The 24831-nt window shown below is 37.1% G+C and overlaps 1 protein-coding gene across 2 annotated transcripts in view; it reads left to right on the top strand.

The window, feature by feature from the left end:
• The window catches only part of LOC145987860 (uncharacterized), a 116589-nt gene that overhangs the window by 26684 nt on the left and 65074 nt on the right, over positions 1–24831 (top strand). The window contains exons 6-9 of one of the 2 annotated variants that reach the window (XM_083122617.1): positions 2127–2388; positions 5557–6558; positions 11041–11387; positions 12667–13608. In XM_083122617.1, coding sequence (XP_082978743.1) covers positions 2127–2388; positions 5557–6558; positions 11041–11387; positions 12667–13608 — 2553 coding nt within the window. The remainder of the gene's footprint in view (positions 1–2126; positions 2389–5556; positions 6559–11040; positions 11388–12666; positions 13609–24831) is intronic. The other variant, XM_083122618.1, reaches the window with a different exon arrangement.

The following is a 24831-nucleotide window of genomic DNA, read 5'->3' as shown; positions in this document are numbered from 1 at the left end:
CAACAAGCTTAATGAGAATGACAATTCGTCTGAACACTAAGTTTAAAGTTGCATAGGTACGCATAAAAATATCTAAACAATTTGACAGATGTGTACCACATCCAATGTCTTTTAGAAGCCATGTATTTGGTATTTACTCAGAGATCTGTAGGACATTGTATTAAAAAAGAAAAAACTCAGTTGAGATGGTTCCCAATCAACTCGTAAGAAGTCTAACTTTGAAATATTTGTGAAACATTTGATAAAGCATTTATTTGTTATATAATTAGCTATACCTAATGACACTCTTCAAGCACTGAAAGTACTATCATTACATATACAAAACCGAAATCCTTCAGATGTCAGAGGAAGCAAGGAAAGGCATACACTGAAAAGTTTTCTTTTTCTTTCAAATCTTTGGTGGACAATATGAAGAGCCGCCCAAGGTTTCATTTCGTATGTAGTGGTATTATATGCAGATACATGCGTGTGTTTTAGGGTGACGTCAATTTCTCGTTTATGTGAAAAGGTAAACTAATGTAAGCAAAAGCATGTGCATTCCCACCTCGCCGGCCTCCATGGCAGAGGGGTTGGCATAGCATGCTTTGATGCCAGAGGTCCCAGGTTGAGCATGTGATTGTTCATCAATTTCATCATATCATCACCCTGTTCATCAATTTCGTCATATCATCACTCATCCTCATCTTCACAATTAGCAAACAGTGGCAGAAATGTGAAGTAAAATAAACCAAATAAATAAATCAAACATTCCCATCTCACTCAGACCTTGTGAATCCAATCCGAAGTCTACCAATAGAACCTGCATTCATCTGACTAATGTAATTTTCTTACAGATTTACTTTCAGGTTTTACTTAAAATGGCATTGTGTTTGTGTTGCATTTGATACCAAAATTATATTTTAAGCAATTAATACATAGGTAGAAATAATTGCCTTCCTCCTCTGATAATATCGCAAATTGCACCCTGTTTAAATGTCTCGGAAAAATTTCATTTCACCTAGGAATGATATCGCGATGCGATGACTCGAGAATTGTCACAGCATCATCTCGTCTCCTGTGTGGCAAGGTCCTTCTCGTTCTTGTTTGTGCTTATTTTTGTTTCGGTTTCCACTCTGAAGTTATTAGAACATATTCTAGATTCACTTCATACTCAGATAGGCTAATCGGGACTCTATTTTCAAAATCACTCAATATATAGGTTTAAGTATAGTTTTCCGAACACTCTCTTACAAAGTTATGAAAAATATGGTTGAGGTACAGGAATACATTATACCCCCCAAGTTGGTATGTAGTGTCTAGTCTTGTTCGTGTAAGTATTTTGTTTTGGAAAATTCCATTTTATAAATATTCAAAAGAAAATGGTCAGTCATACTCTTCTGATGAAGATTTGTATCTTATCTTTGAATCGACGCGACCACTTCTTTAGAAAAGTGTACCCTCCTTATGCAAAGGAGCATTCATCTGCAGCGTGATTTTCTGTAGCAAATCTGATTCCTTTGTTCCACATGCATTTTAAACAATTTTCATCTTAAAGAGATTTCCAAGTATATAGGTCAATGAACTAACTAGTAGCAACCACAATGTAGTAGAATACGTTTAGAATGATTTGAATTTCTGTGGTAAGGAAGATAATGTGTATAAGTTATAAGCAATATACACTTTTTTTATTGGGCGAACTGAAAGTAGGTTCTTTTAACAGTAGCACCTTGCGTCAGCTGTCAAATTACCAAGGAGGGTACAGGGGGTACAACTCAATTTACGGATTTAGGGGGTACAGTACCCTCTTCAAAAATTTGGGGGGTACAATGTACCCCAGCGCCACTGTACATCACGTGTCGGGAACATTCTTGCTAAAAACCACACAAAACATAAACGGCACATTATGAAACACTTTGAAAGTTTGTCCAAGCTTTTAAAATGTTTTGTATTGTGCTGTTTATATGTTTTGTGTGGTTTTTAACAATAATTATGTTTGCATTTATAGATAGAGTGATAATGAATGAAATTTTCATCTGTACTAACCTAAAATATACTGATACCAATAACCACTAATGCACTCTGTGTTTGATTAATGTACTCCTGTGTTTTAATTATTAATCAACAGTTGTATTTTTAATATCTTTCAGGTATGTTTCCTTTGACCCTTTGGGACACAAACTCATCACTGGAATTGCCAATCGCCCTCTTATTCAGTCTCAGTGGGATCGAGTGGCTGCCCCATGTACATCCTTAGGGTCATCAAGTTCTTCCATTTCAAGTTTGAGAACAGGTACTCTACCTGAACAGGAGCGTCGGATTACAGTGTGTTACCGATCCCTGGTGGAACAATATGAGCAGTTGGTGCAACGCTACCATGACCTTTCTCATGCACGGCCTTTGGCATCAACAGTAAGTAATGATTTCATAAATTAGAAAATTCTTATGAGGAGTCATATGGTGAATTGTTGGTGCTTGGAATTAACCGTTAGTGACTGTTGAACCACAGTAAGCCTAAGTCTATTTTCTCTTTAGGAATGACAAGAGGCTCAGCAGAATTGAAATTTACTTTTTTTAGCTCCCAATAATGCAAGTTAAAGAATAGAAGAAGGTATTTGAAGTTTTTACATATAAATTCTTATTTGGTAGGTCACTACTGTGATGCACGGCGGCGACTGTAGCTCTGTAGACGTGCCCGTAGAGTATGAGTAGGGGCATGCATATTTGAAAAAACACATTGTAGTGTTAATTGTTCATGTTTTTGAAAGGTGTGAGATGCATTTTGTGACCATGTTTTGTCACGAAATAATGCGAAATGAACTGCAAAAAGCGAAATTAACTCTTAAACACGAAATTTAGGGTTTATTCACCGACGCGACACCTTCTGAGGTCTGAATTATCCTGAGAGTTATGCAATTCCCGGAAAATTGATTAATTCTGCTGTTAATATTGGAGAAACAAAAATTGATTCCTTAACACAGAAATAAACTTAATACTCAGATAACTACATAAATGGGCTATTAAAAGTGAAATGTTAATTCTGTGGAATAAGTGTAGTTTTTAAATCAAATTCAGGATTATATTCACAATTTTAAAACCAAAATGTAATTTTATGTAGCATTTTTTATGTGATTATTCACCGCTATAACTCCGATATTTTATTTTATTTACTGCTTTTGAACCCAAAATTGACTCCCTTTTTATACCGAAATTTTGCTTTTTTATTTACCAAAAATATGTGCCTCTAAGTATGAGTTATGAATTTTGAGTCAAAAAACATTTTTAATTCGCTAGTCTACCTCATCAAGTCACCAGCCAATGCCCACGAGCTCTGCATTGGAAGAAAGCAAAAGAACGTAGACTTTATACATATATTAATAACACACACAGACATATACTATACACACCTTCCTACACAATATGTGTACACTTGTACAAAGTTTATACATTGGCCAACGTTTCCCTGCATAATATCCCCTGGGCCCAACTTAGTTGTATGCGCTTTCATCGAACACTAAAGCACTGTTGTGGGGGTGGTGGCCACAATCCTACCTTGTCCAGGCATCCAGGGTGATGTGTTTCGTCCTCCGTCCAGCACTGGTCAGTATGCAGGATGACAGGATCATAGTGGGGTCCTCGGGTTGTGTCTGGGTGAGAACACTACGACTATAGTCAGCCTGTTCTTTAGCAGCCGTATGGTATCACGGTTGAGGGTAACTGGATAACGTACTTCCTTATTAGATAGCCGTCTTAAAGGAACTCGAAAATGCACTTCTGTATTCCATAACAGTCAACTCCAGAAACTTACTTCTGAATTACTTTGCAGTTTTAAGCCAACCGTCGGCTTCCCCTTTATCGTTGTCCTTTGTCCTGTCACCTTTGATTTCAGAGTTGCCACGTCTTTTGGAGTCATGTCCTCCTTTGGAATATCTAAAGGGTGCCAATGGCCACTATTGGATCCGTGAACAAGTTTGCAAGTGGCCCTGGGGCTGTCGCTTTCCGGGACTCCAAAGAGTTATTCCCTGTCCGGTGCTGCCTGCACACAATCACACACACACACACACACACACACACCCCAATGAACATTAATCTTCCATCTAGATTGCATCTCCTATCCATCATTTTGATGTTATGTCACTTACGGTTACAGTGTTATTAAATATCACGCTCTATTGTGCTGTAGCACCACACATGTATAAGAATGTCACTTCAATATCACTCAAATACACCTACATCTCTCATACAATATCAAGGTTTTTACCCCTCATAACAAAGACATGGTTCCCATCAATAAATTTAATTACCCCTACACATACTATTATATACAATGAACTGATACTGATAAACAATTGTGATTGAAGGGTTGTTTTAATGCCGGAATATTACATATAATTTAGATATATAAATGGTGAATTTGTATGGGGGTTGCGATCGCTGTTGCAGACGGGTGAATCGTGGGTGAGCAACACAGACATGCCACCTTTCAGCAAAGAACAGACCCCTCCTTGGACGTAAGTGCGGAAAGCAATGAATCAAGGCTTTCCTATACATTGCTGGACAGGAGAAGCGACAAAACGATGCCCACCGGCATTTAGGGCCAAAGAGAAGTCAGGCGTCCGTCCGACGTTGCAACATGTAGTCAGCAACGGAGAACTTAGCCTTCCTTTTTTTAAATAAAAAACTTGGAATTTAGCTCAAGATTGGTAGAGGCTAGTACATGAGTGGGCTGGAAGTGATATCTAGGAAAATTTCCCCCTTACCCATGAAATTGGGAAAAGTGGATTCCGAAATAATAAGCATTCCTGGAGCCGAACCAGGGAGCCGAGAACGTATTCCCCAACCGACAGTGGGGACAAGCAGCTAGACAGGCCAATGTGAAATATATATGCACGTAGAAAATGATACAAAAAGTAGACAAAACTGTACATTACACTACGGTCACCACAGTAAACCAAAGTAAACGAAAGATTTTAATACATAGTATTGTTATGTTTCTACAATCATGCGAAGTTGCATTGAAAATAGTTAAGTACTTCTTGCAGAAAAATAATAAAAAATATATAATGCATCTTCAAGGAAAGCAGTGTATCAGATTCACTGAAGAGGTTTACAGTAATTCGGTTGTGACATCAACCCTATGCACGCAAATTGCATGAAATTGATAGGGAAGCATCACAAAGACCACTCTTCCATGTAGGAATTTCTATGTGTACAAATACTTCTTACACACACTGTAAGTTTTCACTTGGGACTATACTGTATCAATTTATCAGTGTTTTGCTATAAACTATTCATAATGTCATTAGATGTAATTCTTCCTGAATTTCGAGTCCGCAAAAGTATAGTAAAACATATGCAGACTCCCCAATACACTTGGATTCCAAGGAAGTATCAGCAAGTATCAGTGATCAAATTCCAACTTGCACTTTCCGATGTCGATACATCAATATTGGTTCCACCATAATTATCATTGACATCAACAAATTAGACCTAGCACATAATTGTCATTTGCAAATTATGAGTTTTGTACCCGTGAATGTATATGTAACACATTAATGCAATAGAAAAACTTTGTTCCAGATCGATCGTGGCACAGACCCAATGGATGTTGATTCTGAAATGTCACCTCAGGATCTGCGCACTAGAGAGAGATGCAGGTCATCAGAACCTAGCACCAGCAGAGGATACAGTACATTAACACAACCAGTTCAAGTCACACTCCCAGGTCGATCTGCATCTAGTAGGAGAACTTCCCAGGTATCCAGCGGTGGAGATGGCACTTCAAGTTCAGCCAACACTCGCGATCAAGCTTCCACGGCTGGTACTGCATTTCTGTTCTCGCGCAACAGAAATGAAAATGGCAATGCTCCGAGCAATGATCAGGAAGAACTGTTTGAAGGTGGGTCCTCGTCTGCTGAACAAGAGTCCGAGAGCCAAACAGACCATCAGGCAACCAACCAGCAAAGTAGCCGAAACGATGAGCAGACTACAACCACCCAATCAGCAGATAGATCCGGTTCAGGACAGAATTTATTGTCAGCTTCCAACCAAAGTGGTGAACAGTTGTCGCGACCGCCATCAAGGAGCAGCACTCGCAGAATTTCTGCTTTCCGTTGGTCACTCGATAGGAGTCAAGGTGTCTCGGCAAGTGACGGGGGTATTAGCAATGAATCGGAAGCAAGTTGTAGTAATTGTGGTGCGAATGTTAGTGTTTCCTTCAAAACAAACCTTTCCCATTCAAACAAACCTGTCACAGCAAGTGTACATAGTAATAGTGGGACAAATGTACCACCACCATCCGTAAAGACTAATACAACAGCAGCAGGTGGTACTAATGTCGAGAGTAGAAGAGACAGTTTCTCTGACAGTTCTAGTTCGGAGTCTGAGTCTGGTTCGCAAATGTCTGCTAACCTGGGTGAAGCTAGTTCAGTTTCAGAAGGTGGTGCAGGCAGAAATCCTAGAATTAGTATACAACTAGGGGAAAGTACTCATTCTCCAAATATTATCATAGGTAGTCCTCAAACACCTGAGCCTTCCGTTCCATTCGTTGTTGAGGCAACTTCTATTGAGACTTCAACTCAGGTAAGCTAAATGGTTGCTTATTTCTACCTTGTGTTTTTTCCCCTCCTAAAGCAAGAACAATTTGAGCACATTGGGTTATTTTAATGTAGTGTTTTCAGTCATAATGCAAAATTTTCTAGATTTTGGGGTTGGTTTGAGAAAGAAAGAAATGTTACATAAAAGCACAAATTTTTGACTTTCACATTTTACCACAAAATACATGCATGCAACATAGACATGTGCTAATTTCTAATTGTTAGATATGAACAGTAATACAAACTAATGGATCATTTTGCTTGAAATTTGCTTAAGTAATATAACTTTTTTTAACATTATATCTAAGGAAATTACTTAGGTGTGCACATTAAGGAAGATAGTCTAGTCTCATAAACTTATTCATAGTTCCTCATAATTTTGCCTTAACGCCGGGAGCGTTTTCAAGCAGGAAATTTGAAATTTGCCAACATATGAATAATATTTTTTATCTTGGAAACTACAAACGCCAGAGTTACAAATGATACCTTCTTTTGTTCAGTGTAGATTAGGCTAAAACCCTATAGTCCAAAAAATCCTAATTTACCTTCACAAATAGAAGAAGAAAGTAATAACAATTTCCTCATATTTCCAGGTACATATTCCATTTTTGTGGCAAGAATTGCACACTTGCTGCTGATACTTTGAGAAAAAATAATTTGTGTGCTTTTTATTTACGGAAAATTCTAAATTCTCAAGATTTTCAATAAAATTTATTATTTAGCTAACTGTGAATGCTAGAGTTACAAATTATAGCTTGTTTTCTTCAATACATTCTAGGCTACAAGCCTATATCAATAAAATACTTATTTTCATTTAGCAAATAGAAGAAATTTTAAAAATTTTATTTTTCTTAACGAAATTTGAAATCTTTCAGGCTCCCACATAGGCAATGCAGGGAGGTGAGAGTTCAAAAAATTACCTGCATATTGCCTGATATGTGTTCCATTCTTTTGCCAAGAATTGCACACTTACTGTTAATTTTAGAGAAAAAAGTAATTATTTTTTTCTGCAGAAATCTCCCCCTATATGGTCTAAATTAAATTATGCTTTACTAATTACTGGCATACTTCAAGCCTCATATGACACTTAAAAACTATATCTCCGAACGTTATCTGTGCACAGGGTGTTCCCAACACCACTCCTTGGGACACCGGTGTCCCAGTTGACATTAGCGACCATACTTGAGAAACACAAATGTTCCAGCCAGCGTTAAGGGTTAATGTGCAATGGTTTTCACCACCATGCTAGTAACTTCTTGAAGCCCAAATTCAATAACTCTTTAGGGAAATGAGTGGAACTGCAAGTAAGTTAGTGAGAACAGGTTCATCTAAGAGTTACAGTCAACTCTCGATACAACAACCTTTCACAGTTCCCGGGAAAAGGGTTGTTATTTCGAAGGGGTCGTTTTTGGAATTTGCACCAATTTTCAGCTTAAACAGAGCTCAAACTGACACAAAGATTCCTAGGAGACTGTAACACCATATATCCTGGTAGTTATACAACCTGTTATTCACAGGATGCATGTTGTGAGAAGGAAAATAGAACATAAAAACGTTTTCACCAAAAAGGATTTAAAATAATTTTACTTTCTTTCAATTGTGCACAGTCATTGCTCTTCCAGGAAATTTTTACAATTCTAGTTCTTGAGAAACCCGTTTGCACTGAGACTTATGGAAAGGAAAACAATCTCTCGCTTATTGCAAGCGAAACTCGAAGAATCTTGACACCAGTCACACTGGCGTCAGCAAAAGTCTGTAGATAATCAGACAGAATGAATGTTGGATTTTATACGGGTCTACTTGAGCATTGTCTGTTACAAGATTAACTGGTGAGATAAGATCTCTCTGGAGAAACAACACAACCTTTCTAGGCACCAGACAAAAAAAAGGCATAAATTTCGTTCTGGTTTGGCTGTGTTAAATACATCGTAAGAAGATTCAAGTTTTCTTTGTTTCAGCCAACTTCGTAGTCCCTCCCCCATTCAAGGGAACAGTCCAAACTCCTTCCTCGACTTGCATTGTAATCCAGCCTGAAAAAGGAAGCATGCAACTTTCAATCTGTTTTCACCCAATGCGTATTCTAGGACACATTAAACAGTGTCCCACTCGATAATCATTCGAGTTTGGAATTGGATTTCACTTTAAACTGTATATTTAGTCCCGATTAGCCCATCAGCATAAAATGAACTCAAAACAAGCTTTATGAAACCTGGGCATTTTCAGATATCAAAATGGGAGATTGTTATTTACTCTCAAGTTAATAGACTATTTAATGTTGGATTTAGGAGTATTCTCGATGTCAAACATCTGCTCTTCCAAACCTTCTCAGCGTCCATTCTTACATTGAGCACTTGCAGAACACGAAGTCGTTTTAACTTTTGTTTTCTTTCTGGAGATTGAATTTCGTTATCTTCAAATCAAAACAGCTTTGCGAGATTCAAAACTATGACTTTTTGCTTCCCCCTGGATGAGTCATTGATGTTATTAGCAAGATACAGCTTTGCAGATGCTAGACAAAACACAGGTGCCAGCTGCAGCTTAAAAAAAAAAAAGGAGACTGGCTGGAAGTTCGAGCAACAGGTGGTGGAAGAGAAAATCCTCAGCATTTTAAGATGATGCAACTGTTGAATACTGATATCAGTAGTGTGAAGAAGAAAGAAATTACCCTTGCTTTACGTTTTACTATGCAACAGACAATAATACGGGCAATATTTCCTATGCAGTAATCAGTAAATAGCATTAAAAAAAAATAGGACCTGAATTTTGCAATTATCTGACATTGCACACCAGTAGTGGAGAATGAGCTGGGAAGGGGGGTCACTTTTTTTTTACTTGTCCTATGTTTTTTGTTCATTTTCAAAAATGGACCCAGAAGTGGTTGCCCCATTTTAGACGTCAAAGGAAAGAAAGAGGGGTCCACTTCCACCCTCGCCTGTAATCACCCCGTGGCCCGTGTGCACACAGGAGCAAGAAAATCGTGGCTGACACAAACTACAACCCCTCCCCTACACATTTGCTGAGAGGAAAAAAGAGAGAAGTCACTCAGCCAACGGAACACTTTTTGGCAAATATTACGACATTGGCACAGTTAGGAAAATGTATGAAGTGGGAAACGGGAGTTATGATGCACAATATAATCATGTAAGAATGGATGCTCCACATTTGATGACGATGCACGTAAGATCGAAATAAACTTATGCTGAAGCTTGGATGACAAATCATTAAGTGGGTTGACGATCTTCAGTTGGCCTATGTGGCTTTGATTATCTCTAACAGTTTCGCTTTTTTATGAAGTGTTACAGGGAACAAAGAACACGTTTTGAATGAAAGGTGTTACCAGAAGTTGTCGGCTACAAGGCCAAGAGTTGCTCGCTCACTCACGGGAACCTGCTAAACTCTAGGTCAGATCGTCTAGATTTCCAGACACCATGCATCTGTATTTTGGAACATTACTGCGATCTTATCTCTAATTTCTCAAGGTGGTGTATTTTTCGATGAAAGAGCTTGACCTGCCATACATAGTCAAAGACTGCAAGTCCAGCACAGTCATTTCAGGCTGTTCCCCCCTCCCCCCATCCAATGGTCAACAGCTCTTAGGACAAGGAAGCAAGGTCGATTTAAAATAACATCCAAGCACATTCACATTCGATCTTCTTTTCTCGCGTATCCAAGAGCAAGCGAAATCTCACAATGGCAAAACAAGCCTAGTGCGTTGGTAGCGGCCGTCGGAGCAGGGTAACATTGGCACACTTGGGGAAGGGTAGGGTAGAGGTCAAGTGCTCTTGGATATCACTCAAGCTTGGTGTGATGGTGTCTATTTATAGATCAGACCCCCTTGCGAGCGGTAGAGCGGAAACTTTGAAATTCTGTACTGCTTATAATAAAGTTTGTCTTGGAAACTAACAACAACATAGTAATGGGACATGCCTTTTTTTGTTTAGTACATATGAGGCTATAATCTCATGGTCATAGAAATCTATTTTGCTTTATCAAACAGAAGAAGAAAACGAAAGTTCGAAAGAAGAGTAGGCTTTTCTGTTCTATTTTATTTATGAAATTACAACTTTGGTTGTCCCACCGCAGGTGGGTGGTTGAAAATGGTACTAACATTTTTCCCACTCCCATTGCAAAAGTTACAGGCATGGTGTTGTTCTTACTTTTGGAGAAAGAAAATGTTTTCACAAGTAAAGCAATATGCCTCGTATATACAAAAAAAAGTAACAACATAAAGGCATTTTTCCAAAATTTTTATCTCTGAAACTGATAACAATATAGTAATGAGTCATACCTAATTTTATTCAGTTCAGATGATGCTCTGGTCATAGAAACCTATTTTACTTTATCAAGTAGAAGAAGAAGACAAAAGTTTAGAAAAGCAGTTTTTTTTATTAAATTTCAACTTCCAATACCATTTAGACAATTGAATGTTAATCCTTAACCTTCTTAATATGTGATATCATTTCTACAGGATGAAGCAAGCCAAAGATCATCACAGGCTCCTCAGTCAGGCAATGCTGAGTCTTCAGATGCAAACCAAAATGGAGCCTTAACAGGCTTTCACATACGATCCCAGTGTGATTTACCCCGACCACCTGACAGATCATCGAGGCTGTCTACCTCGGAACCTTCAGCATTCCAACCCCGAGCCGCATGGGTGCATAGGAATGAGCGACAGGAGCGACCATCAGAGCAGCCAGTTGCTCCTACAGAAAGTTCCCAGACCAGTGAAAGGATAGACACAAACTCTGATTTAGGAGTAAGATTTGGAATCCAACTTCTGAGTAGGCATATAGATAATATGCAGCGTTTGTGTAGGTAAGTTACGTAGGTTGCTTTCCTGCTTCACAAACTGAAACATAACATGAGCTGAACCGATACAGATACCGATTCTTACCAATACTGATTTTCATATTCTCCTTGATTATGATTCAGTGATACTGATTCTCACCAGTATTGATACTGGGCTCATGCTTATTCTCAGTGATAATGATACTTGATCACTGTAACCATTTAAGGTTATTCTGAATACTTTTTAAGATGTCTCATTCTGGAATGAACATATTTGTTGTACTTTCACTAATTAATTAGCAAACCAACATTTTTACAATCCTGTCCAGTGTTTTGCAGTTGGCATCTGCATGCTTATTATTGTTTAAACTTAGCTATCGCGAGCAACAAATGTGCAGTCTTAGTTTTCTTAGTGCATATTGCCATTTATTGGTGACTGGAATTCTGATCTGTATAAACAAGATGAAAAATTTGAATATTATATTGAAAATTTCAAATTCAAGTGCAGGGATTAGTTATTTTTGAGTAATTTTCTTTAAATTCTTGTGGCCACTCAGTGTTGTACAGTGTGTTTAGAAAAAGCTGTGTAATCTCAAATTTCATTGCTTTTAATTGATAGAGATGTGTACAATGAGTTAGTTTTCTGCATCTCCACATAAAGATTCACATGAATGCTCTAGAAAGAATTTTAAAAAATGTAACTGCTTAATGTAATTTTGTAGAATTTGAAATCTTGTAGTGTTTTTCTGAAAGTAGGAATTTTCAATAACAATATTGCTGGTGCAGGCCAGCATTTAGGAGCACCTAGTTTTCTATTGTTGAAGCAATTCTCAGTACTTGCCCAGTTTTATTTCTACAGCTCAATAACACATGAAATTTAGTATTGTGGTGTTGGATTTCATGGTAAAATCTTAAGCCAAGCAACCCAAACAATGGTAGAAATCAAAAGTGTATTGTACCTGCATTCAATAATTATTGTGCAACCATCCATAAATACAAAAGGCCTTTATGTAGTTTTTATATAGTTTAATAAGAATTGTAATGCTGACATCTGGGAAGAATTTTTACAAAAGGCAAACATTATAATAAGAATCACGTATTTTATTAGTATTTCTGACACACTTCATTTGCATTTTTTACAGTATTTCAAGTATGCCAAATTGTTTTCATTAAATGAAGTAACAAGACAGCCTTGTTGATTAAGTGGGTCACTGAAAATGGTCAAGATTGTATTTTGGTAAAGTTACTCTGATGCAAGATATCAGTTTTGTTGTTGTAACACCTGTGTTTAACTTCTATCTTTGAGGGCTCGCTTGGAAATTCTGCAACTCCAGCAGATTCGAAGAATGTGGGAGGATTTGCAACGTCAAATCCGGTCTCTTCATGCGGCTGTTAGAGACAGCACCAATGCATTGACAAACTCACGAAGGGGGAGGTTGCAACCTCAGTTGCCTTCGGAAACCGAGCTGCAGGATGGTCAGCAGAATGTTCGCTCCGAAATTACGGAAGACAGAAGCATGTCTAACATAGTGCAAATGAGTGTTAGTGAGATGCTAGAACTGGCAAGGATTAGCGGGAGTGAGGAAGAGGGAGCTTCGAATTCGAGTCAAGAGCCAAGTGCTCCGCTAGCAAGTAGTGTACGTGAAAGTGTTGCAAATGGTGTTACACAAGCTGGTGTTAGTGAATCATCAAGTGGTGGTGCTAATTGTGATGATGCGGCACAAGATGGCAGCGGTGGGCCTAATGCACCCAGCACAAGCTCTTGTGCACCAGCTAAGGCTGAATCTTTGCAAGAAACTGCAGACTGTGATAATGCATGTGCCGAAGTGGCCCCAAGTCAGAGTGAGCAACAAGAAGAAAGCGATGGAATAACGGCGACAGCACTGTTGCTGCCAGACGTTAGTGAAAACATATCGCAGCCTGCTGGTAACACATCAGCAGTCGAAAATCAGCTCAGGGACGAAAGCCAACAATCTACGCAGGCCAGTGATGAAAAATCATGTTCCTCCGATCATAGTTCTAAATTGAAAAGGCATCTACCTCCTTCCTGCCCGTGTGCTTCAAAGTCTGCTTGTTTCTCACCAGGCACTTCCAGAGATCAAGCTGCCAACAAACCCAGTAGTTACAGTCAGCTGAAGTTGCGGTTGACTCGAAGGTTTTATCTTCGCAAACCTAGGCTGTTGGCTTGTTCAAGAGGAATTAAGAGATATGCGCTAACAAATACCAGCAGTCAGAGGAACATCCAAAGGTAATGTTTCTTTAATCTTAGAGCCACGTAATGTGCTAAATTTATCTATTTGCTGAATAATAGATTTACTCACCAAAATAGAGCATGCTGGATAACCAGGAACCAAATAAACCATTATGATGAAAATCTTACAATTTCAGCATTCTGCCAGTTTTGCATCATCAACATCAGAGGAGGAGGAAGGTATATAGGTGTTCATTTGTTTTAAAACTTCTATATTGCATGTAAAGGAGCAAATGTGTTGACTTGTGTATGCCACTGTTTCCACTATCTCCTTCCAAGACAATCTCCACAGCAGTTGTAACCTGGATCCTTCAGCAAAACACTCCTTTATGACCTGTGTGATATCAAAATCCAACCATGGTGGCCATGCTTTCATATGATTATTGGGCTTAAGTTTTTCGCCAGCTGGCAGACTCCTCCATGTCCACACCACAAATTATTGACTAATGACTAAAGTGTCCTGTATTTGTGAAGTTAGTTCATTAATTCGACGCAGCCTGATGTTTGGCAGTTTGAGCTGTGGATGCTAAGGGGGAAATACCATTTTACTTTTTATTTTCCAAAGCTTACAGTATTAAGTCTTTGGTGTTCTAGATGAATTTTACATTGTAGGACTTAGGAAGAAGCAAGTAAGACTCAAATGCATGAAACAACCATGAAGAACAAGATGCATTAATGGAACTTTAAAAACTGATAAGAATGCAATATAGAACTGAAAAAGTTACCAATAAGTAAACAAATACAAAAATAATGTTTTCTGTTTCTAACTAAAGATAAATGGACAGCTTGTGTATTAACATTATCTTTAAGAGAAAAATATGACTTTTCATCATTGTACAAACCATGCATACTGAACAAGGAATCAAATCTCGCATTCTGTACTTTACCATTGTTCTTTTGAATAGTTCTTTCTATTGCATGAAGAGGGCATTAATGTTCACATGTTCAAGGCTATCAAATTGCATCTCAATGGACTTTATAAACTTACACAGAGGCTGAAATTGTGGAAATTCAGGATTTCTACTAACCATGAAGTCCTTAAATTCTGCGTGAATTATTGGCATCAGGAATTGTATTTCCAAGAACGTGAATTCTGCATGAAAAATTGCAACAAATAGTAAACTAAATCCAATGAAACTTCATGAAGATTCTAATGTAAAATTTTCAGTTATTTTACTTTCTTTTCATGGAAGAAGAGAATATTGCTAAACTGATCCAAGAGTTGTTTCTAGTAGAAAATGAAAACCAAACATGAACCAGTCATTATTTCTTTAATGTTAAAATTATTTGAAGAACAGTGATTTACAGTATCTAGTGGACACAGAAAGGAATTTGATTGCCCCAGCTGAATGTTAATGTAATTTTGTAATGTAAATATAATGTTAAAAATGAACTTTTTGCACTTGTAATAATAATGATGATGAAATAATAATAATAATAATAATGATGATGAACCTCTTGTGACATTCATCTGTGCTATTTTTCATAAAGTATTTACACACTGTGTAAGATGTACAAGGAACTGTTCGTAAATATGTAGTGTAAAATAGTAGCAAATAATTTTAATGATTAAATAGTTGTTATTTTTAGCTAGAAAGTGCAAAATTCACCTAGAAAACTTCAAATGTTACTTGACTTTTATCTTGGTGTTAGAATAACCACCCAGAAAGGTTGGCTTAGTAGCTCACTGGTAGAACAATGGCAGAAATTGTCAAAGATCCATTATAGATACCTGGGTGAGACATGATTTTCACATACCTTTTCACTAAATTGTAAGTTTACAAGCATATACCTCCCCTCATACAATCTCAGAAACATTTTGGTCCATAACACACCGTCCCACCACACCTACCATCTCCAAAGGGGCAAGAACCTACGTAATCCTATTACCTGTCCCACCCTCCAGATTCACAATACTACTACTGTCTAATTAAAAATTATAGATACAGGAGTTTGGACTCCAATTAAAAATTAACCAGTATAACTAACTAACTAACTAAAACTAACTAACTCTCTAGCCTTCTTAAACCCGAAGGTTCATGGCTGCAGCAACACAGGCCTTCCATGTTTCCCTATTTTGAGCAAGTTCTATATACTCTTTTCCATCCCTACCGATTTCCCTTAGGTCCATCTCAACGTTGTCCCTCCATCTTCGTCTTGGCCTTCCTACAGGTCTCTTACCATCAGGTTTCCCAACAAGAATCCTGTAAACTCCTCTCTCCTCTCCCATTCGTGCCACATGGCCTGCCCACCTAAGTCTTCTTGATTTAATTATTCTAATAATATCTGGACATGAATACAAATTATGTAGTTCTAAATTATGTAACCTTCTCCACTCACCTGTCTCCTCATCCCTTTTAGGTCCAAATATTTTCCTAAGGATCTTATTTTCAAATACTCTCAATTTATGTTCCTCTTTCAATGTAAGGGACCAAGTTTCACATGCATATAATACTACAGGCAAAATTACTGTTTTGTATATTTTAACTTTCAGTTTCTTAGATATTAAACGAGAAGACAAAAGTTTATGAAGAGAGAAGTAACATGCATTTCCTGAATTAAGCCTACTTTTTATTTCCTCTTTAATATAATTTTCATTTGTTAATATTACTCCTAAGTATTTGAATTTGGAATCTGGTTCAAACGAGTTGTTATCAATAATTAGATTTTGATTATTACCTAACACTTGGTTTCGGCCTGTAAGCATATATTTAGTTTTCTCTTTGTTAACTTCCAAACCTATCTCTTTAGCAGTTTTGAAAAATATTTTAGCATTATTCTTAATTGTATTCACATCATCCCCCAGTAAGTCTACATCATCTGCATATGCTAACAACTGAGTCACACCATTTAATTTTAGTCCTTCTTTAGTTTCTTTTACCTTCCTAACAGCATATTCTAAGGCAAAATTAAAGAGCAATGGAGATAATGCATCTCCTTGTTTTAACCCATCATGAATTGTAAATTTGTCAGACATATTAATACCCACACGAATTTTACTTTCTGTTTCACTGGTGCATACTTTTATCATACTAACAAGCTTCTTAGGTATTCCAAACTCAACTAATATATTATATAGTTTATCTCTTTTGACTGAATCATATGCTTTTTTGAAATCAATGAATAGCTGATGGACATTTTGATTATATTCCCACTTTTTTTTTCAAGTGTCTGTCTGATGTGAAAAATTTGATCTGTAGTTGATCTGTTACGTTTAAATCCACATTGATAATCACCTATAATTTCATTAGCATATGGGGTTAGTCTTGTTAAAAGAATGTTAGATAATATTTTATATGTTGTTGAGAGTAGAGAAATTCCACGGTAATTATTGCAGTTCATTTTATCACCTTTTTTAAACACAGGAACAATTATGGATTCTTTCCACTGTTGAGGGATTTCTTCTTTATTCCATATTAAACAGATTAATTTATGAATTTGATACATTAATGAATTTCCACCATATTTAATTAACTCAGCTGGTATTAAATCAATGCCAGGTGCTTTGTTATTCTTTAGCCTTTTAATAGCATCTTTAACTTCAGTCAAGTTGGGTTCTGGAACTAAAGGTTCTGCTGTGTGTACTTCATTCACTTCTGATTTATCTCCTACATGGACATTTAAAAGGTCATTAAAGTAGTTCTTCCATCTATTTAGAATATCACTTGGGTCAGCTAGAAAATCACCGTCTTTATCTTTTATCAAGTTTACTTTAGGTTGCCACCCCTTTCTAAATTCATTTACACCTTTATATAAATCTCTGATATTTTTATTTTTGCTGTTTGTTTCAATTTCGTTAATTTTGGTTTTCAAGTAATCTCTTTTTTTACTTCTAAACGTGCGGTTAACTTCTCGCTTTATTCTATTATAATTGTTTAGATTTGTATCATCAGAGTTATTTAACCACCTAAGTCTAGCCTGATTTCTTATTTCTATTAGATTATGACATTCATTATCAAACCATGGCTTACTTTTTCTCGGTTCATGGTATCCTATACTTTCTTTAGCTGCTGATTCTATTGCATTACGTATGTGCTCCCAATTCTTATTTACGTCTGTTTCATTTATATTTTCATCATCATTTAAATCCTGCAAAACATCAAATCTATTTGACAGTTTAATTTGGTAATCTTTCTTAATTCTTTCATCAGTAAACTTTCCTGTATCAAATTTTAGAACTTTTAGATTTTGTTGCTTATGATTTATCACTGAGAGTCTTTCTCTTAATTTAGCAATTACTAAATAATGGTCACTAGCACAGTCAGCACCTCTATGTGTACGAACGTCAATTATACTAGTATGCCTTCTCTTATCAATGAGAATATGATCTATCTGATGGTGAGTTTTACCATCTGGAGAAGACCAGGTATATTTATGGATATCTTTATGTTTAAAAGTGGTACTTTTCACAATTAAATTCTTTGAGGTTGCAAAAGTAATCAATCTTATACCATTATCATTACTTAATTCATGAAGACTTTCTTTACCAATCGTGGGTTTAAATGTCTCTTCTTTGCCAATTTGTGCATTACAGTCACCTAACAGAATTTTCATATCATACTGAGAAAATTTATCAAAGACCTGTTCTAACTCTGCATAAAAATCATCTTTAGTATTATCATCTTTATCTTCCGTTGGTGCATGTATGTTTATTAAAATAATTTTACACCACCTACCCTGTAAAACTGCATATGATATCCTATCATTAATAAATTCTACTGTTTTAAGAGCCGATATAATTCTATTATTTATGAAAAAGCCTGTTCCAAAATTATGATTTTCAGTACCACCATAGAAAAAAGTATAATTTTTAGTTTTACAATTCCCTTCTCCTGGCCACCTAACTTCCTGGACAGCTACTACATCTAATTTATATTTAACTATCTCATTAACTGTACACTGAAATGCCCCAGGCCGGTAAAGGCTCAGAACATTCCAGGTGCCTAATTTAATATCCTTCTTCCTAACGTAGATCTTATCCTTAGTCCAGAGACCTCCCAAAGTAGTCCCCACCCGGAGATCCGAACGGGGGACTATTTTACCTCCGGAATATTTTACCTTGGGAACATCCATGGCCTTATATTGTTGTTTAATTAACCAGTATACCTACATAAAAATGAGTTACATCAAAATTTAACTTATTCAATTCTGCGTTAACCTTTTGTGTCCCAAGTGTCTCGATCAAACCCAAATGTAACCCTCACGGTCCCAAGCGTCTCGATCGAGACGCTGTGTCAAGGTCGTAGTTTTTACGTTATAACTTTTCTATTTTTGGTTAGAATTTCGATTTTTATTTATATATATATATATTGTTCCTAACACATGTATTTAACAGAAATGTTTCTTGCACCTTTTTTTTCTTCATGTAAATGGAGGGGAAAACGCGGGAAAAGGGACTTCTCTTTTGAGTCTCTTTTCAAGGGAAAATTTTTGCCGACAAAGGAAGACTGGCTTTGTTGTTCTAAAGCAATGCTTTTCACTCCTGCCTGTTAACTGCATTCGAAGGAAGCTTGTTTATCAGTATCCGATGTCAAAATGAAGGTTTTCCGTGAGGGCGCAAGCAGGGGGTGGGGGAGGGGGAAGACAGGTTGTTGAATCTGCATTGTGAGAATGGAATTTTGAAGCGCGCTGAAGGAAACCTTTGTTTTTTAGCACAAGTGTCCACAAGAACACAATTTTTTTAAGAAAAGTATTTTTAAGGGAATTTCCCCCCTTTCCCCCTCCATATGTACGCCGAATGTGCATAAATTATATATCGTCTGAATCTGTGATTCATTCTACGTACAACGGTATCTTTCATATCTCTAGGGCATTTAGTTTCTGAGCTATAGTCATTTCAATGTAACACTGCAGTTCGCTCAATTCCGAAGCTTGAGACAGTGGCATACAAGCCTTTTGTTTCAGGGGTACAACTCTTGTAATATGGGTCATATGACAAAAATGAAAATATTTTTCTGTTTCTTACATGCCAGCGATAATTTCTATGTGCATTTTGAACTTTTCATATCCTTTTTTTCGGGGAGGGGGGAGAAACCCCTTATTTTCTTTAAAAAAATATATTTTTCAGGGGATTTCCCCCCTTTCCCACTCCATAAGTACGCTGAATGTGCATAAATTATGTATCGTCTGAATCTGTGATTCATTCTGCGTACAACGGTATATCGTTCATATCTCCACGGCAAATAGTCTGAGCTAAAGCCATTTCAAGGTACCACTGCATTTTGAAGCTTGAATCAGTGGCGGGCCAACCATTCATTTTTGGGGTAGAACTCACGTTACTTTGGCCATATGATAATAATGCAAATATTTGTGTGTTCCTTACATGTCAGCGATCATTTCCATGTGCATGTCGACACTGTCATGTATTTTTTCTTGGGGGTGGGGGGCATTTTTTTCCCCGAAATTTTGGAATTTTGAGAGTTAGCCCCCTCCCCACCGCCACATATATGCCGAATTTGCTTAAATTTCATATAGTCTGAATCTCTGGTTCATTCCGCGTACAATGGTATATCACTCATCTCTCTAGGGCAATTAGCCTCCGATCTACACTCAATTAATTGAAACTCTGCATTTTGCTCAAAATCGGCTCGGGACCAAGGGGGTTACATGTGAAAATGGCCTTGGGACTCAAAAGGTTCTATGCTAAACAATTTTTTTTTGAGTATGCTTTGTGCTTTTTATAGTTGTGAGAACAAAAAAAAAGTTTTTTTGAGCTTTGCAACGATCACTCTTTGAAATTCTATAAATAAATAAGGGTTGTCCGATGGTAATGAAATTTTAGTACGGGGCAGGCAGAATTACTAATTTTCAGATTTTTAAAATTTGTCAAAAAACAGTTCTTATCAATTTTTTGAAACAAATTTTTCTCAGTATTGGATAGTCCTAAAAACACAATATTGATCTTGTTTTGAAGCTCTTTGCATCTGTTTTTAAAATCCATTATCATTGTCAATTCACATTGTGAAACATTTTATACAGATTTTTATTCAATGGAGTAAAGATGTATGTGGAACGTTGCAACACTGCACACAGCAATGTCCGTTGAACAGTTGCAACTGCAGGCTATCACTGCTGGTCGGTGCATACAATGTTGCCACGTTCCATGTACATCTTTACTCCGTTCAATAAAAATCTGTTTTAAATCAGTTTCATGATGTGAATTATCAATGATGATGCATTTTAAAAACAGATGCAAAGTGCTTCAAAACAAGACCAATATTGTACCCAGTACCCAGTACTAAGAAAAAGTTGTTTCGCAAAATTGATAAGAACTGTTTTTTTGACAAATTTTAAAAACCTTAAAATTAGGAATTGTGTTTAAAACCTTCCTGCCTCCATCGTTCTAAAATTTCATCACAAACATACCACCTGTTTTTTATGTATAGAATTGCTAAACAAAAAAACACATTTTCTTGTTCTCATGACAATAAAAGAATAGAAGGCCTACTCGAAAAACAATTTGGTTAGCGTAGGTTAACTCGTTTTTATTTAGGTCTACTGGCTAATTTTTAATTGGAGTCCAAACTCTAGTATATATAATTTTTAATCTGACAGTAGTACCTTTACCTTCTTCCCAAGGGGAATCTGCCATACCTCCAACTGTATTTACATCCTCCCCCTTCGTAACATTGAAACACACTCTACAACTGCTCCAAAATTAATTACCGGTGCATTTCCCTCGTCTTGGGAACTTGCTCTGGTATGCTATATACCTAACACAAACAACATAATAAACTTCAACGATTACCAACCAATCGGCATCCTCCCAGCCTTGTCTAAAGCGCTAGAGCATGTCATTAGCGATCAATCTTGGGACTTTCTAACGTGAAATAACTTAATAGATCCTTTTCAGTCTGGCTTTTGAAGTAACCGCAGCACTTGCACGGCTCTTGTCAATGTAACCGATGACATGAGGCTAGCTTTGGACAATAAACAACTTAGGATTCTGGTCCTTCTAGACTTTACAAAAGCTTTTGAAACCATTGATCATAAAATTTTAGTCACTAAATTATCATCGTTATTCAATTTTTCCTACTCCGCGGTTAATTGGTTCTGCTCCTATCTACAAGAACGTCAACAATGTGTTGTTGACCTATGTGGAAAATGTTCGTGGAAAAACATTCCATGTGGTGTCCCTCAAGGAACCGTACTCGGCCCCCTCTTATTTGCTCTGTATATAAACAACCTCCCGATGGTGCTTAACGGCTGTAAATACCATATCTATGCCGACGATTTTCAGTTATATTTCTCTTTCCCCCCGCAAGAAATACTGCATGCAATAGAAATTGTGAACAATGACCTTAAACAAATAAGTACTCGGTCTGCACACCATGGCTTACATCTAAACCTGACTAAAACCTAGTGTATTCTTGTAGGTTCGCCTAGAATTTTTAGCAAAATAGATAAATCTAGCCTTCCTAAACTTAATGTAAATGATACGCATCTGCCCTTCTCCACTACTGTTAAGAATCTGGGTGTGATACTCAACCACCATCTCACCTGGGCAGAGCACGTTAACTTGGTATCTAGAAGAGCTTTCGGTGCATTGCATTCACTCTATTGGCTCAAAGACTTCCTCCCTGAACGCATAAAAATTAAACTGGTGCAGGCTCTTGTCTTTCCCATTGTTGACTATTGCGACATTGCTTTCATGGATGTCAATCACGAATAAGCTAAACGACTGCAGCGAATCCAAAATGCCAATATTCAGAGCATTTGACATCATCGTACTTTGCAAAGGTCGAGTCGCTTAAATTAAGCGATAAACGTAATTTTCATAAGTTAATTTTACTGTACAAAATCCTCCAAATAAAAGACCCGCAATATCTCTATAACTGATTTCAACATCTTTAAGACTTTCACAGCCGCAACACCAGATCGCGCGAAAGGTCTCTGCTCTCCATTCCATTCCATTCCACTCCACAAATCCAATTTTTATGCAAATTCTTCTACTGTTACCTCAGCAGGCCTTTGGAACAAGTTGCCACCTAAAATTCATGTCTCTTCCTCATTTGTGACGTTCAAAAAATTGTTAAAGTTACAAATTATATAATGAAAATTAAATGTTTGACTTCCCTAATAATGTGGCGGGTGCAGAGAATGATAGGACATAAGGCACAAAAATGATTTAACGTAATAGTTAAGATGAATTATCGTCAAAGTATACCGTTTTGGACTGTGTTTAGGTAAGTGTAATGTTATGTATTTGCTTGTACGTGTAAGGGCAAAAATATGTATTTGTGAGTGTGTGTGCCCGTATCTGTAGGTTAGATTACCATTCTTATATGTATTTTTTGTTGTATTTTTTATTTCTCTGTAATTTTTATATATTTGTTTTTTTTCTTTCTTTTTTCAATATTTTAATTATTCCACATTCAAATTTTTTTGTAAACATGGTCAAGTGGAAGAAAAGGCTCCACAGCCTTAACTTCGCCATGTAAAAGAAGACTAAATAAATAATTAATAAAGTGCCTTTGGTGGCTTCTACGTGAGGCAAACATCCATTGCCCTCTAATCTTAGGATCACACTGTCATTGTTACACCAGTGGCCATTATTCTAATATCTTCTATCAGCTATGAGAAATCTCGTATTTCCGTGTTGCACAGTTTAATAGTTATTTCTGATTAATTTCGAAGACTCACTGCCTTCATTCACTAAAGTTACGGATTTGAAGCGGAGATGTAACACGTCACTTCTTTGTTAGTTCCCAGGCGGTGGTAGTTGCATTTTCTCCCATTTGGTGGCACTGGTGTGTGTTTTCCTGGCTTGCGTCAACTTCAAGAGATACTGCCTACCCAAACTTGCATCCCCTTCAAGAGATACTACCTACCCAAACTTGCATCCCCTTGTTGTCTACAAGGCCACATACCAATGTCACAACAGCTACATTGGCAGAACCATCCGCACTGTTCAAAGAATGGATCGAGCAACATGTAAAAGATTCCAAAAAAGACAAAGGATCACCTTTCACAACACCTCCGCTCCACAATCCACGCCATCTCCTCCACATCCATACTTCACCCAACCGACTCTTATCATAGAAAACATCATCAAAGAAACCCATACTATCATTCAACAGAAACCAGCGCTGAACCTGGACAATGGACAGGCACACCCAACTTGGCACCTCATCCTCCGAAACATCCAGGACCTCAAAAAGAAAAGATGCAGTGTGCCCGCTCGACCCCCTCCAACCATGAGAAGAACAGGAACTACACCACACCGAGCAATACAATGCAGCACACAGCCCAGTCCCCCAACGTCACCTGACAACGGAAAGCAGAAAGCACAGCAGATGTAGCAAGCTAGGAAAGGAAATACACACCAGCACCGCCAAACAGAAGAAAATGCAACTATTACTGACTGGGAAGTAACAAAGAAGTGTCGTGCTACCATCTCCGCTCCAAACGCTGTACCCTTAGTGAATGAAGGCAGTGAGTCTTCATAATTAATCCGAAAAAAACTATTGTTCAACACGGAAATACGAAATTTCACATAGGTAATACTGAAACCACGTTTATCGCATCCCATCATGAAATCTTCTATCAGGTAGCAATTTTCTACACATTACCACCTCTTGACTTCAAGCACTGGTAGAGAGCTTATGTACAGTCACGAGTGCAACCATACTCCTTGTCTTGAAACTAGGTCACACAACAACTTTTGAATCCAACTCCAAAATTCAAGCTAACCACAATTTCACAGACCCCTCCATTCAAACTACAACTGAATTTATTTAAATTGTATTTATTTTGTATAAACATAAACAAAAAGCACATATCAAAACAAATAAAAAGCAATGTTTCACAAACTTCTTTGTATTTTCAGACACTGAGAAGCAGGTAGTAAATCAAAGTAAGATTTACATTTACACAGTTTTATCAAAGTGCAATCAAATTATTAATTTTATCTCTTTGTGAAGTTCCAATTTTCAACTTTTAGCAAGTACATATTCTGTCATGAACAGGTTAGAACTTAATTATGAATTAGGTTTATTGGCTGAAAATGACATAGTGTTTATTTGTTCAATAATCAGGCTTACTCAAGTAGAAATGCTAGAACTTTGATTAGATCTGTGGTAAAGTTAGTCTGCTTTGAATGGTATATTTTTAAATATTGGTATTGATAGGGATTTATGGTTGTACCAGTTTGAAACTGGTAGCAGTTCAGATTCAGAAATATATGTTAAAAAGAACAGGATTGTTTTTCTGAGTCGCACA

The sequence above is a fragment of the Lepisma saccharinum genome, chromosome 5 (genome assembly GCF_977018435.1).
Source record: "Lepisma saccharinum chromosome 5, izLepSacc3.1, whole genome shotgun sequence".
NCBI lineage: Eukaryota > Metazoa > Arthropoda > Insecta > Zygentoma > Lepismatidae > Lepisma > Lepisma saccharinum.
Note: the sequence above shows the minus strand (reverse complement) of the source record. Positions and strands in the feature narration are given on the sequence as shown.